The sequence below is a fragment of the Dromaius novaehollandiae genome, chromosome 2 (assembly GCF_036370855.1).
Source record: "Dromaius novaehollandiae isolate bDroNov1 chromosome 2, bDroNov1.hap1, whole genome shotgun sequence".
Lineage (NCBI taxonomy): Eukaryota > Metazoa > Chordata > Aves > Casuariiformes > Dromaiidae > Dromaius > Dromaius novaehollandiae.
The window spans coordinates 94577160-94590268 of NC_088099.1; the positions used below are offsets into that span (position 1 = coordinate 94577160).

At 38.8% G+C, this 13109-nt stretch overlaps 1 protein-coding gene across 6 annotated transcripts in view; it reads right to left on the reverse strand.

The window, feature by feature from the left end:
- Positions 1-13109, reverse strand: part of CARMIL1 (capping protein regulator and myosin 1 linker 1) — a 198264-nt gene that overhangs the window by 86947 nt on the left and 98208 nt on the right. For all 6 annotated transcript variants that reach the window (XM_064506937.1, XM_064506940.1, XM_026115610.2 and 3 more), the window contains 3 exons: positions 11597-11672; positions 9044-9132; positions 4344-4438 (listed from right to left, as the gene is read on the reverse strand). In XM_064506937.1, coding sequence (XP_064363007.1) covers positions 4344-4438; positions 9044-9132; positions 11597-11672 — 260 coding nt within the window. The remainder of the gene's footprint in view (positions 1-4343; positions 4439-9043; positions 9133-11596; positions 11673-13109) is intronic.

Genomic DNA, 13109 nt, shown 5'->3' on the forward strand with positions numbered 1-13109 from the left:
TGTAGGGGTTGGCCCAAAATCATCCCATCTTTTTACGACCATAAAGCCTTGAAATGACAGATGTAGTCGAGGTCCCTTCACTGCTAACCACTGAACATAAAGGGAACTTTTTGTTAACTATCAGTGAGCCACTTCAAAGTAGTTTAAAAACTATGCAATGCACACTTCCACTTCTGAGAAGAAAAGGATCAAAGAGAAGTTATTATACATGTCATACAGTCAGCACTTGGGAAGCCTGGAAGTTTGACGATTTAGGCAAAAAATAACGTAAGTTAACCCCCCCCCAACACACACACACACACACACAGAATAAACCCCAACAATGGTAGTTCACATGGAACTTCAAACCATTTTTTTTTCTTTTAAAAGGAAGGGTAGGGAGACACTGGCCAATATATACATGAGCTAACACTGCCCTCTTTCCTTGAGACAACGCCTTTCTTTGTTATATAAAGAAATTCAGAGGTTGTTCAAAGAACACTGGTATGTACTGGGCTGCTGAAAGAGTACAGTGTAATAGTATGTATTCCTTATAAAATGAGTGATACTACAAATACAGTGGCTGAAGACTTGCTTTAAGAACTTGAAACCCTCCCCAAGCTATAATGGCTACTTATCTCACTTCATTGCAGTATTCTGCAGGCTACCGGCTTTTATATGGACTTGGAAATGCTACAATTGCTTGTGATCCCCCAAAACAAAAACATACTAGGATGCTGACACGGATCTGACTACCTCAGCACAGTTCCAACAAAAGAGAAAGAATACGCTTTCCTTTACATTAAGGCACTTTCTCAGTCTACTCAGGTTCCACATACCGTACATTTCATCCCCTCCATTTAAGAAAAAGATTGTATTTTTATTAAGAAAGCACATCCTAAGTAACAACAGAGCCAATTTATGAAATATTTATTTTATTAAAGGAATAAATCAACATAGAAACTCAAGTCTGAGCATGAAGTGTGAAAGATAGTCCTCTAATAAATCACTTGGTAAGAAAAGGGAAAAGAGTAACACCCTTTACTTGTTCCAAAACACGATTAAATAAAAGAGATGAAACTGTTCTTCACATAAGCAGACATGAAACCGTGCACTGCACAGCACATCACAGACATATGTTTACTCTGCTTTTAACAGATGTTCTATCTACCATTAATAGAGAAAGAACTGCTATATATCAGATGTGCAATTTTTGTTGTAGGGTTTTTTAATGCTCTCTGTAAAAGCATTTTGTATATGCTGATGATAGGTGTAACTTCCACACAGCTCAAAGCAACATGACTTATTTTATTTATACTTCCAAAATATTAGACTGATGAAGCATTGGCATCATTTACTGTAAAACACAATGGTGACTAGATGTCTTCATGAACTTTCTGCAAGAAAGCATCAAGTCATAATTCTTTCCTAGCCCACTACGGGTGTGTGTGTGTGTGGGGGGGGGTGTCAGCTCATCTAAAGTAGGGGGGATCAGTCTTTACAAGGATGGCCGCAGAATGTAAATCCTGTGGTTGACTGTCTAGTTTCGTTGAGCTGGTTCAGTTACTACAACTAGTTTCAAAGTTAAGGTAAAGTTCTGCTGTCAAAAGAGGAGAAAAGCCATACAAGCAGAATCATTAAGCATATCAGAAGTGTAATTTTTGTTGTGAAGCACTTTTTGTAAGAAGTGTAGCAAATAATTGTACTTCTCCATCCTTGCATGAAACTAATAATCCACTTACTACCCTAAGTGAGATGAAGGATTTTAACATTTTCGCAGCATAGTGGTAAGAATCCACAGAGCTATAAAATGCAGGAATGAGCTGCAGAAAAGAAAAAGTACTTCGGGTCTCTCAGGCGCTAGAATGCTCTTTTTAAGCAGCCCATTCTTGCTGACCTTATTACAGACAACAGTTGTAATGGCAGAAGACTTTGCTACATCCAGGTACAAAGATTTGATTTTGAATATTTTAAGGCTTTTGTTTGTTTGTTTTGCATTATTTTTAACAAAATAATAGATGAAATTATGGTCCTAGTAAAGCTAATGGCAAAATTTCCACGAGTTAAGCATGGCCAGATTTTAAAGCCCAGACTAGTAATAGACTTTCCAGGTGCTAGCCTCACAAATGTTGGCAGTACCACTAAGGGAAGCCAACTACTAACACACTATTCTCAGCACAAATTCATTTCATAGAAACACTGCTTTATCTTTTAACTAAAGTCAGATCCTAAGCCTTAGCTAAACAGAATGGTCGTCTTATAGTATTGGAATATACACAGTTGCATTACAGCAATAACACAGTATTTTTAGTTAAGGGTACTCAATAATACACAATAGTTTGATTTCCCTCGCCTCAAATAATGGACAATAACATTCCCTGTAATTTACACAACTGTGTTATTTTGCTTATATTTGCAATATAATCTGGTTAAACTCTCAGTCCTTGTAGAGGTGATATATCAAGAGAGAAATGTTTTCCAAAATCCATATATTTCACATACATCTCCATTATGCCAGCTTTTACTTGTGAAATGCTTGCTGTCCTTTCAGTTTAATAAAGTCAAATCCAACTTGCAGTCACTGACTATCAGATCACAGGACATGGAAGTATTTCTTAAACTGAGAAACTGCAGTATTTGCACATTGCAATTAAGGGTAATTTCTCTTTATTTAAGTACCTATGTAACTTGGCTAATTCTCTGATGGAAAGGTCTAACTTTAACTGCATACGTGACAGAAGAAATTAAGCTAATAAAAAACAAAACTACTAATTTCTGCAAGTTGTAGTTTCTACACTTCAATTTCATCTTGCATGTGGCTCCTTCAGAATGGTTTCAATCAATAGCTGTGTTGTAAAGAAAGCACGCACACTGATACATTAAAAAAAAAAAATCCCCTGGACTGTAGAATATCTATGAAGTGTTTTGGTTACTTGTTTTGTTTTCAAAAGTAAACAATAGGCTTTTTAAAAGTCTTTTATGACATACTTAATCTAAATGCACTTCTTTGAAAGCAGAATCAACAATATGCATAAAGTGACAGCCTTTTTTCAGCTCATGGCAATTCTTATACAACAGAAATCCTACTGTAATGCAGTTAGGCCTATGGCACATTTTGTAATAATGTTTTTCAGCAAAACAGTGGCTTTGACACGATATGGAGTTTTCCAGGAAGGGGGCAAGGTAGAATTAAAGCAATTAATCTGAACAATTTGGGGAGGGGAGCTATTCTGAGTAGGTTAAAGATAAAAATATTTTCATATTTTTATTATTTCTAATCAATAGGAAAGGAGATACAAAAGAGGAAGGGGGGAAAAAAATCTCATCTTTTGCCTTCAGTGAAAAAGCGAGAAAGGAGACAACCCTACCAAATTCTGTGTTAAGAACAACATTCTGAGTCAGTTAGATTCTAAATAAAATGAACAGTTTTTCCATTTTGAATCATGTCAGCAAAGAGACTGGAAAATTTTCCCAAAACAACCCAAATAAAACAAGAAAAGGTTCACTGAGTAAAATTCCTATTTTTCTTTTGGCCCAACAGGAACACAAGATGGTCTGATCCCAAGAACACTGTGTGCTTGGAATGCATTAAGTGAGGCAAATGGAAATCTCACATGGGCAGTGCTGCAGGGTCAACTCCAGACTGAAAGAATGTAACCTTATTTTAAAAATAAATGCCTTGGGTGAAAGGAGAGTAGACATGGGCGTGGAACTGACTTGACTTGATGTGTACTGAAATCACTCCTACCAGTGCCTAGTCGGAGAAAAGCAGAACTGTTCAGCTTGTTTTTATATCTTGTGGAGGCCACAGTACTTTGCTACACAAGAATGCCAGATACGCCAGTGTTACAGAACATTGCAATACCTACAGGGACAAAGCACTGGCAATACTAAGGACTAGCACAAAGCTGAAAAAAGGAACAGCTGCAATGCACTTGGAAATATGTATAGTATTAGGGTTGAAATAAAAAGGCAAAAAACATCAGGAAAACACAATCTGAGCAACAAAGTTGTCTCACACTTCATCCTCAAATTGATTATATTGCATTTAAAAAAAAATTTTTTTTCCTCTCTAGCCTGAAACATTCATTGAGTTCCATCTCCTTTTAAAAGAAACCTCTATGAAAATGTAATGAAATCTAATGAAAACCATGGTTGCTTTAAGACATTTGAATACTTCTTGACAAGCTAATGGATATGCATAAATCAAAAAGAAGAACAATTCTCAGTCATTTGTGAACAACAGATATTTACAATGGCATTACACCCAGAACAACAGTCTATTATTCAGACAAAGCTGAATGGAGCAGCAGTAATCCCCCTATTATATTTGTAGAAAGAGAAAAATGTAAATGTTACCATACCTCTGTCTTCAAGTGGATTGCTAGCAAGGTTAATCGTATGGAGTCCTGAGCTGGGATTATGGGCTAGGGCACTGGCTAGTTTCTGTGCAAAATCACTGCAAGGAAAGAATAGAGAGGAGGAAAGAGTTCTGTTATCTCCTGAATCAACAGCACATTCAGAGGCTTAAAAGTGTCAAGGGATTACTAGACAAAAGTGGTCAACTTATCCCACCGCAAAACAGAAATGATTCTTCACAGTTTTAAACGACGCTTATCCTGCTGATCTGCTGTCTCTCAACAGCAGGTTATTTTATTATTTATTTATTCTGTCACCTAAGAGACTGAAGAGCACTCAATCAAAGCTTAAAGTACTTTTTATAAAGATCTAAAGGTACAATAAAACAGGAGTTATGCAGAGTAACTTAAAACGTGAGCGTGTCTCTCACCTCCTGCCATGCCACAAGGGGTGGGATCTTACATATAGCAACTTGTGCACCACTATTCCTTCACTCACAAGCCAACCCCCTCACTTGCAGCAGGCTTCGATCACTCAAACGGATGGGCGCTGCAGCATACCCAGAAGGTCAAAATCAGACAGAAGCATTTCTGACCTTGTAAAACAGCAGGAATAGCTCTCTCATAGAACAGCAGCAACTGCTCGTTGCTTGCTTCTTTTTACAGCGAGGAGCATTACAGATATGCAATTGGCAGATCACAGTTCTGGTAACAGGCCCCAGGAGAGACACTATGGTATATCAGTTGTATAATGCTCACAACAGCCAGGCCAGGTAGCACAGACAGCTTTGCACTGACTTTTAGTAACTACTGCAGGTAGCTGTGGTAGCTGCAGCAACTACCCACTCAAGGGGACTTGACCCTGACTAAGCAGTGTGTTGCTGCAGCCAGACTACCACCACTCACTGTACTGACTTCAAAGCTAGGTTTGGTTTTCCTACATGACCACACTGCCAGGCTGTGGCGGAGACATATTTCATGTCTTGAGTCACAAGGCTGTTGCCTATCACTGGCTCTAAACCAACTCCTCAAACCTGTCCTTGTATATACTGGGAAGATTCTACTTATTAAGGAACTAATCCTACTGTGTGCTTTTGTTAAACTGAATATATAACTTTGATGTTCTTACGGTACTTAAGCTATTTACTGAGATAGACAACAAAAATATCCCTTGAGCTTCCTTCCCACAGCTTCACTCTCTTTGCCCTGCAGTAGAAATGCCCTGTAGCTCAGTGTTAGAGAACTAATGGCTGCACTGCTAAGAGAGTCGTAATTAACACTGCCCCATTTACTTTGGGGCAGATCCTGCCCACCATACAAGTGATCAGTACATGTGCTGAGAACTGCAGTGGAAGTAGCATTCTTTTCCCAGACCCTGGAAAAGAGTGGAATCTGGATAGCAATAGCTACAATAGTTTTTGGCCATCTGTTAGCTTGCAAGGTGTACTTAAGTACAGAGATGTTCCTGGAAAGTTCAGTTTTCCTTTGGAACCACATTTCCTCAGGGAGTCTCCTGGCGGTGGAACATGCTTCCATGCTGCAGATGCACGATGATGGGCTGCCCTGAGGACAAGTGTATTCTTTTCCTAAAATACAAGTACTGTGCGAATACAAGCACTCAACAAAAAGAAATTCTGGGCTTGAATCAGTACAATCAGACAGGCCTTGGGATGTTCTGCTTTGCCACCAGCTGCTGCTGCAGAGTACACATCTCCTGTAGGTCCTCTGTGGATAGCCTCCAGCATTTCAAATGGCACAAGATGCCTATGCTCAAGCAAATAAATCTTGCATTATTTGGCCTACATCTGCAGGCTGGTTTGCAAACTCAGCTTTTGCCACCAACATAAGCAGTGTTACTAGAACTTCTGGACAACTACACTGTGCATGAACTATCTAGCAGAGGCACAGAAAATCCACTGCCACCAGAAAGCATTCAATTACCTGCATAGGGGCACAGGGCTCCAAGGCTCACTTTGGAAAAACTGACACAACTTCCCCACTCCCTGAGCAGCCTCTGCCTGAGACTGAGGCACCTGCACTCTGCTCCCTGGGTGCCTTCCCTCCTCTTTCTTTTTGCCTGCTCCTTTTTCAAGTCCTAAAATTTATTGTTTGGTTGGCAGCACACTTCAGCAACAGAGCACGAAAGTGTAAGCCTGACTTTCTAAAAAACAGCAAACCCATTCTGCATGTACTGCATATCCACACTTGTGTGTCCTGAGGACATTCAGGGTTGGAGGTGAAGCCTAAGTCCAGTATAACTGCATATACAGCAGAATAAGGATATTTCACCAAGGGCAAGAATAGCACAGCTCTGAAAATCTCAGACAAACAAAACAGTTCCTTAAGATCCGTCTAAATGACATCTTTGTAACAGAAAAGAGGAGGAAATGCATGGAAGGAACTAACATGCAGTTGTCTCAAGTATAAGGATATTCAGAGCTCATCCAGCAGAGTAAAATGAGGTGCAACTCCACAGTCAAAGGTCCTACCCATATCATTACCAGGCACTTCTTTTGCTTCTCTGTTGTAGCAGCTGTTCCCTGCCAGCTGCCCTGCAGGGGCCGGTGCAGACGGCAGTAGGGACATTCTGCCAGACTGCAGAGAATACGCCAGTGCGAGAAATAGGCCATTTTTGCCAGCTTCTGCAAACAGGCCTTGGCAGACTGAAGCATTCATCTTAGAATTTTCTTGAAGACAAATATTCTGGTGATCACATACTCCCCGCTTCCTTCCTCTAAAACAACCAAGCGATGTAACTCTCTTTTCCAGCTCATTTGTTCAGGTTCTCCTGGACTATTCCCCCTTCTCTGAAATGTGGGTATCGCCGACCTCAGTTACCATGTTAGTAATTATCAGAACATCTGTATCCACTTTATGCATTAAAGCCATCCAAAATAATCTAGACTGCACCCTTTGTGCCTGTTAAAGAAATGGCAATGGGGATAAGATTTTCAAGAACATCTAAACTGGCATAAATCCCATCAGACAAGGCGTTCCATTTGACAACCTGTTTTCTTCAATAGCAAGTCCACTCTTCCCTGGACCTGGGTCCTTATTCCTACCACTACTACTATTTTCTTTCCCCTCAGCTGGAAGGATGACAACTGCTTATGGGGCCATGTCCCAAAACAAATCACAAAAATGAGTGGCTGGAAGCAGAAAAGGGTGGAAGCATCTTAAACTGACTCTACTGCAGCAGGAAACATGTTCTTGCAACAGCTTGGGTATTTCTGAAAACATTGCGCTTAGTAGTTTTTTCCCAGCTCTGACCTAGCAGTCTGTCACAGCTCATTAAAAATGCTGGTCTATAAGCTATGTGAAGGCAAGATAGCCAGTAACAATAGGTTTTCCTCCTAGCAAGCAGATATGGTAACTTGTAAAATTGACAAATGCATCCTTGACAAGAACAGACAAGTCTGACTGCAGAAGAGACACACTAAGGCAACATGCCAAATACTATGTATGTAAATGGTGTCATGAAAACCAAAGTCTCCAGTTGTTTATCTGTCAAGTCCTATTAAAACTGAAACCAGGTCCAACTGAGACAAGCTAACGCAGACAATGTGCAAAGGTAGTCAATATATCTTTTAATATTCATGATTATCAGTGTGTTTCATAGCACACAGTGCAAGAAAAATGAGATAAAATCAGGCACCTGTGTTTGAATGACAGCTGTTAAAAGCAATGCATGGTGATCAGGAGGTTTAGGGGTAATCCCAAACCCCATTACAAATTTCCTGAGTAATTTAGGCAGTTTGCTTTTAAAGGTATTCTAGTGCAAAACCCATCATGGGGTGTGTATGTGTGGGGGGAACCAAACAACTGGAGAGGAGACAAAAGAAAGCACACCACTTAATTTTCCTACGCTTGTTTCCCTTCTATACTTTTTCCCTTCCTTGTATAGTGATCTCCTTCTCCCACCTTTCTGCTGCTTTATTAAATATGAAAATTCATTGGCACTAGACTTTACATCTTGTCTACATGGTCTTGGTTGGTGCTCTAATACAAAAACAAGCTACAAATACTTCCAAATGGGCTAGTTTATACCTTGAACTTTGCCTCTATTTCCTATGAGAAAAAAAGCAAATACCTAGTAACAATCATTTGCTATATTTAAAACTTGCACAAGAACTGAACTGCAAGGCTTTCCTCTACATACCATTCTTCTAAGGCTAGGGCAAGGGGTTAAACTTATTTATCTATTTTCTTGCTTCTTTAAAAAAGTTACTAATGTCGAAGTACTATTTTATTCGAGCAAGCTGCAATCCCCAATAAGATAAAAACAGCTAGAAAATGAAACTGTAATCTGTTATCCAAGGTGGAATAATATGCTGTTTAACAAAAAAAGTTTAACACTGTTAGCACTGTTAACACTGCAATAAAGGTTTTCATAGTAGCACTGGTAAGTATATTTGGAGAGGAATAGCGCAAGTTGATTTAGGGTTTACACTCCTATCCAACCCATTTCTGCTTCACTTCACTCAACTCTTCAGGCAGGAATTAAAAAAACATCAGTTTAAAGGGACTTCTTGGACATAAGGAACCTCTGAAAAATCTGATCAAAAGCTCCTGACCACAAGCTCCTCAGAACAAGGTACATATTGGGCATGAGCTTTTTAAATGCTTATTCTAGTTAACATATATCATACATCCTTTCCAGTGGAAGTAAGCAGTAACTAATGCAACATTATGAAGAAATTACTTACGTTCTAAGCCCAGCATTCTCTAATACCAGCTCTTCCAATCGACTGGACCTACTCACCACTCGCAGAATCTGCTCACAGACATCAGTGGACTGCCACAGAAAAGAGAGAACGATATTAAAGAACACAAACATGGAACATCATAACAGGATCCAGGCCACGACCAGTTTCTAGTCATACATAAATAATAAAGGATAAGGATACCAGGAACATCCCTGAGGGAATCAGATGGCAACAGAGGACATCTGGAAAAGACTCGGAGAAAAGCGAGAGGCAGACTAAAAGTGAGTCATTTAAGAAACAGGCCATCTAATCATAAGGGGCAGAATTTTTATAATGATAGTAAAAAAGAAAAAAACCAAACTTCGTCATTCAGAAAAATCACTCATTTAATTTTTAAAGAAATCTTGTTCATATCCATGCTATACCATTAGAAGAAAGTAGCAAGTAATGATCCCCAGGAGCAACAACTGTCTAGCTATAGGTCCTCCAAAGACTGCTTAAGGACTAGAGAGTCAGTTTTGTGGACTTCAGTATGAATTCTCCTAACCTACACAGAATTAAAACACAGCTTATGATCTGCGCTGTTGTCAAATTCTGTAAGTTGCACGGACATTTGCAAGTACCGTGAACATGAACAAAACATGGTAACGAAACACCTGTTTGCTGTGTTCAGTCAAGAAGAGAGACAAAGCCTCAGTGATTCAAAAGCTATACAGTCAACTCAAAATCTCATTACCTTTTACTATAATCTTTTATTTTGCTTCTGAATTTGTCTATATTCCCAGCACACACTAACATTCATGTGGAATCTAAAGTTGAACTCCAGTCATGATCACAAAGTGCTGAAATTAGTTGAAATTATCCACCTTTAAAAAGGACAAAGTGACATTCATGCTCAGGACATCTCTGTTTCTAATGACAGGCTAACCTTTTTTTTTAGTTTTTTTTGGGGAGAGGGGGATTTAAACTAATTGAATCTCCTAAAAATAAAAAAAAAAACTTCTACCACACACACACAATTCTTATTATTAGTTTACACAGCAGTTTTGTCTAAATTGCATCAACTCACCTCTCTCTCCAATTCTCTTTACCTTCCATACATTAATACTTCAGAGCATTCTTACAATGCTTCTACAGCAGCGCGTTTGTAAATGGAAAGTTTCATGTGTTACAGAAACATTAGGGACACTGTCTATCAGAGGCAACGTCAGAGGGGACCGCATAAAACACAATGCACTCTGTGGCCTATGGATATGTCTGACCTCATATGGACCCCTCAGCTGTGTTCCTACAGCATGGATTTATTGTCCAACAGTTTATATTCTCATTATACTCTTGACTGAAAATGGAATGTATGAAGGGTGAAGATTTGCTGGTGCATTTCCAAGATTGATAAAGTCTACTTGTTTGAATAAAATTTTTCCACATAAAAGTTACTAAAAATTCCCCAAATTTCCATGAAAGATAATATAGCCAGTTCTTGTTCCATGAAAACTACACTGGCTAGTCATCTAGCTAAGTATACTGTCTTGCTTAAATTTTGAATTTGAAGCAAAAACTGATAATTTTATTGTACCTTTTTACAATTGTGATTTTAGCAAAGAACTACAAGAAGATTAAAAATACCCTCAGTTTCATTCCATGTTCAATTTTAAGCACGGTCTCCCAGCAAGAAAGAAAAAAAGCGTTCTAGCTACTCTTCTGCCAAGAGTCACATAAGCTAGTATCTACTGATTTTTGTGGGAAATGATAGCTTAGGAATGCAATGAGCACATTTTTATATCAAGAGACTCTTATCCCTCATTTTTAAGGAGAAAAGTCCTGGATGCAAGTGTGAAAGCAGCTTCTCAAACCACTAATTCCACCTATGTGACTATTAACTTTCAAGCTTAGTAAAAATAATATATTTTGATATATTAAAAAAGTGACCTTATTACTGATTTTCTTAGCACTTTAATACGTAGTCCATCTTGCTTAGATCTGTCCCCTTTTTACTTTTCAAAAAGAACGTTGCTGTGGAAGAATATCATTGTCACACATCACTAAATACTTATTACTTTAAGGGATTAGTTTCAGACAACCAAGAGAAAAATTCATCAAGACACAATGAAAGTTAAGAGAAAAAAAGGCTGTTCCATATTGTGAGAAAAAACAGAATCCTGATATTTTCTCACAACTCCAAAAAGCAACAGAGATTTCTGTCTGCTTTGAAGGTAGCTTCCTATTTAGTCACCTAACATTGTTTGAGAGAACCAGCAACACTTAATGAAGTAGCTTTATGTGGCACCTTTATCTCTAAAAAGGCTTTTTAAACTTTATTCACATGAAATTCTGGCAAGACCTCAAACTGATGCTCAGCAGCATTCTTATGACATGAATTAACTGTCCGACCATTCATATTTTCCCGATATGATTAATGGAAAAATTATTTTCAATAAACTGCCCAGTTTTACTTCCCTAAAGAAGTTCACCTTCTTGAAAAACATAAAAGCATCCCCTAAAACATAGCAAAGCCTAGAAAGAACAGCCATATCATTTCAATTTATTACTTACTAATTTCAGATCCTTGGAGGACAGCTTTGTAAACCACTGATTGTACTCCAGAGCAGCAACTATAGGTATTAAGTCTCTAGAAAAAGAAAAACACTTTTACGCACTTTTCACATAACTGTCAGTTTTGGTCACTGGCAGAGGAGCAGGGGGGAACCACTATTAAACCTTCTTCCATATCTAATTATCTAATTCACTCCACTTTTGCAATGCTAATCAACTATCATTGCCACTACAGAAAACTCTGCATTCTTAAAAAAAAAAAAAAAAAAAAAAAAAAAGGAGAGAGAGAGAGCGAGCGCGAGCGAGCGCACCATGAGCAGCTGTGTATCTTGCCTGTATTTTAATACAGATTTTTGACTGGCCAACTGACATCCATTCTAGCATGAATTTTTAAACCAGAATTTGTCTTGGCTGCCATTCCTACTCTCAGCATTACTTTTTCTTCAGCTTGTGACATATTTAAGCTTCTTAATCACCTCTAATTATAATTGAGCATAACGCTAAAAAGCTTTTTGGCACTCTGATGATTTAATATAATTCCATGACTGAATGCTTCTAGAGAACATCTCCTTGTCTCATCTCTATAGTTATATTCCCTCAGGAAGCAGGAAACCTGCAAAAGGATAATGCGACATTCAGCACAAACCCCCTCTTAATTGTAAAAGGGATTTCACAAATGAAATTCTAAATTATTCCCTGTTTCTTTATTCTAAGCCTCTTAATTTGATCTGCTCTCCCTAAGTTCCTCCAATAACAGATGTTCATAAATGTCATGTCTGAACACTACCCTCCAGCAGAATTGTTCATCAAACACTAGTACACTATTTAGTGGCACAGCTCTTGGATCATCTTTCCAAAACACATTAAATAGACACACACACACACACACACACACACACACACACACGCAGCAGTTACTCAGAAACCCCTCATCTTTATAACATAGTGAGGAAAGAACTGCAATATACATTGAATGATAATAACACTGACCAGCAATAGTGCCACCTCGGCCTCATTTTTTGCAGGGAGAAACTTAAAAATACTGGCTTCTATGAGCTACTGCCCAGCCCCCAGCTTCCCATTTGGTGCATATGCAGGTAGGCACCTAGCAGCACTAAATGGTGTCTCTTTCTCACATCCTCTTTTCCTTTTTCCCCATCCTTGACTTTTCCTCCACTAACACTCAAAACACTTTAGGGTGATGGTTAAACATGTAGGAAAACCAAGAGAGAAGGCAGTATCATATGGACATACATTCAGCAGGCTATACTGAGAACTGCAGTTGCTCCATTTGGAAACGTGAACCCATCACTAAGGGAACAGTAAGAAGGCGAGGCATTTTGCAGCAAAAGGCGGTAGTGTACCAACTGGAAAACTCATGCAAACAGAGCGTTTTCACGCTCTTGCAGAGAAACTGCTGTGTGGTGCCCGTCGAGGAGTAAGCCCGTCTCCCACATTGTTCAAGGCGCACAGTCTCATGATGAATTCATTCCCATAAAGGCAGTAGAGTCTT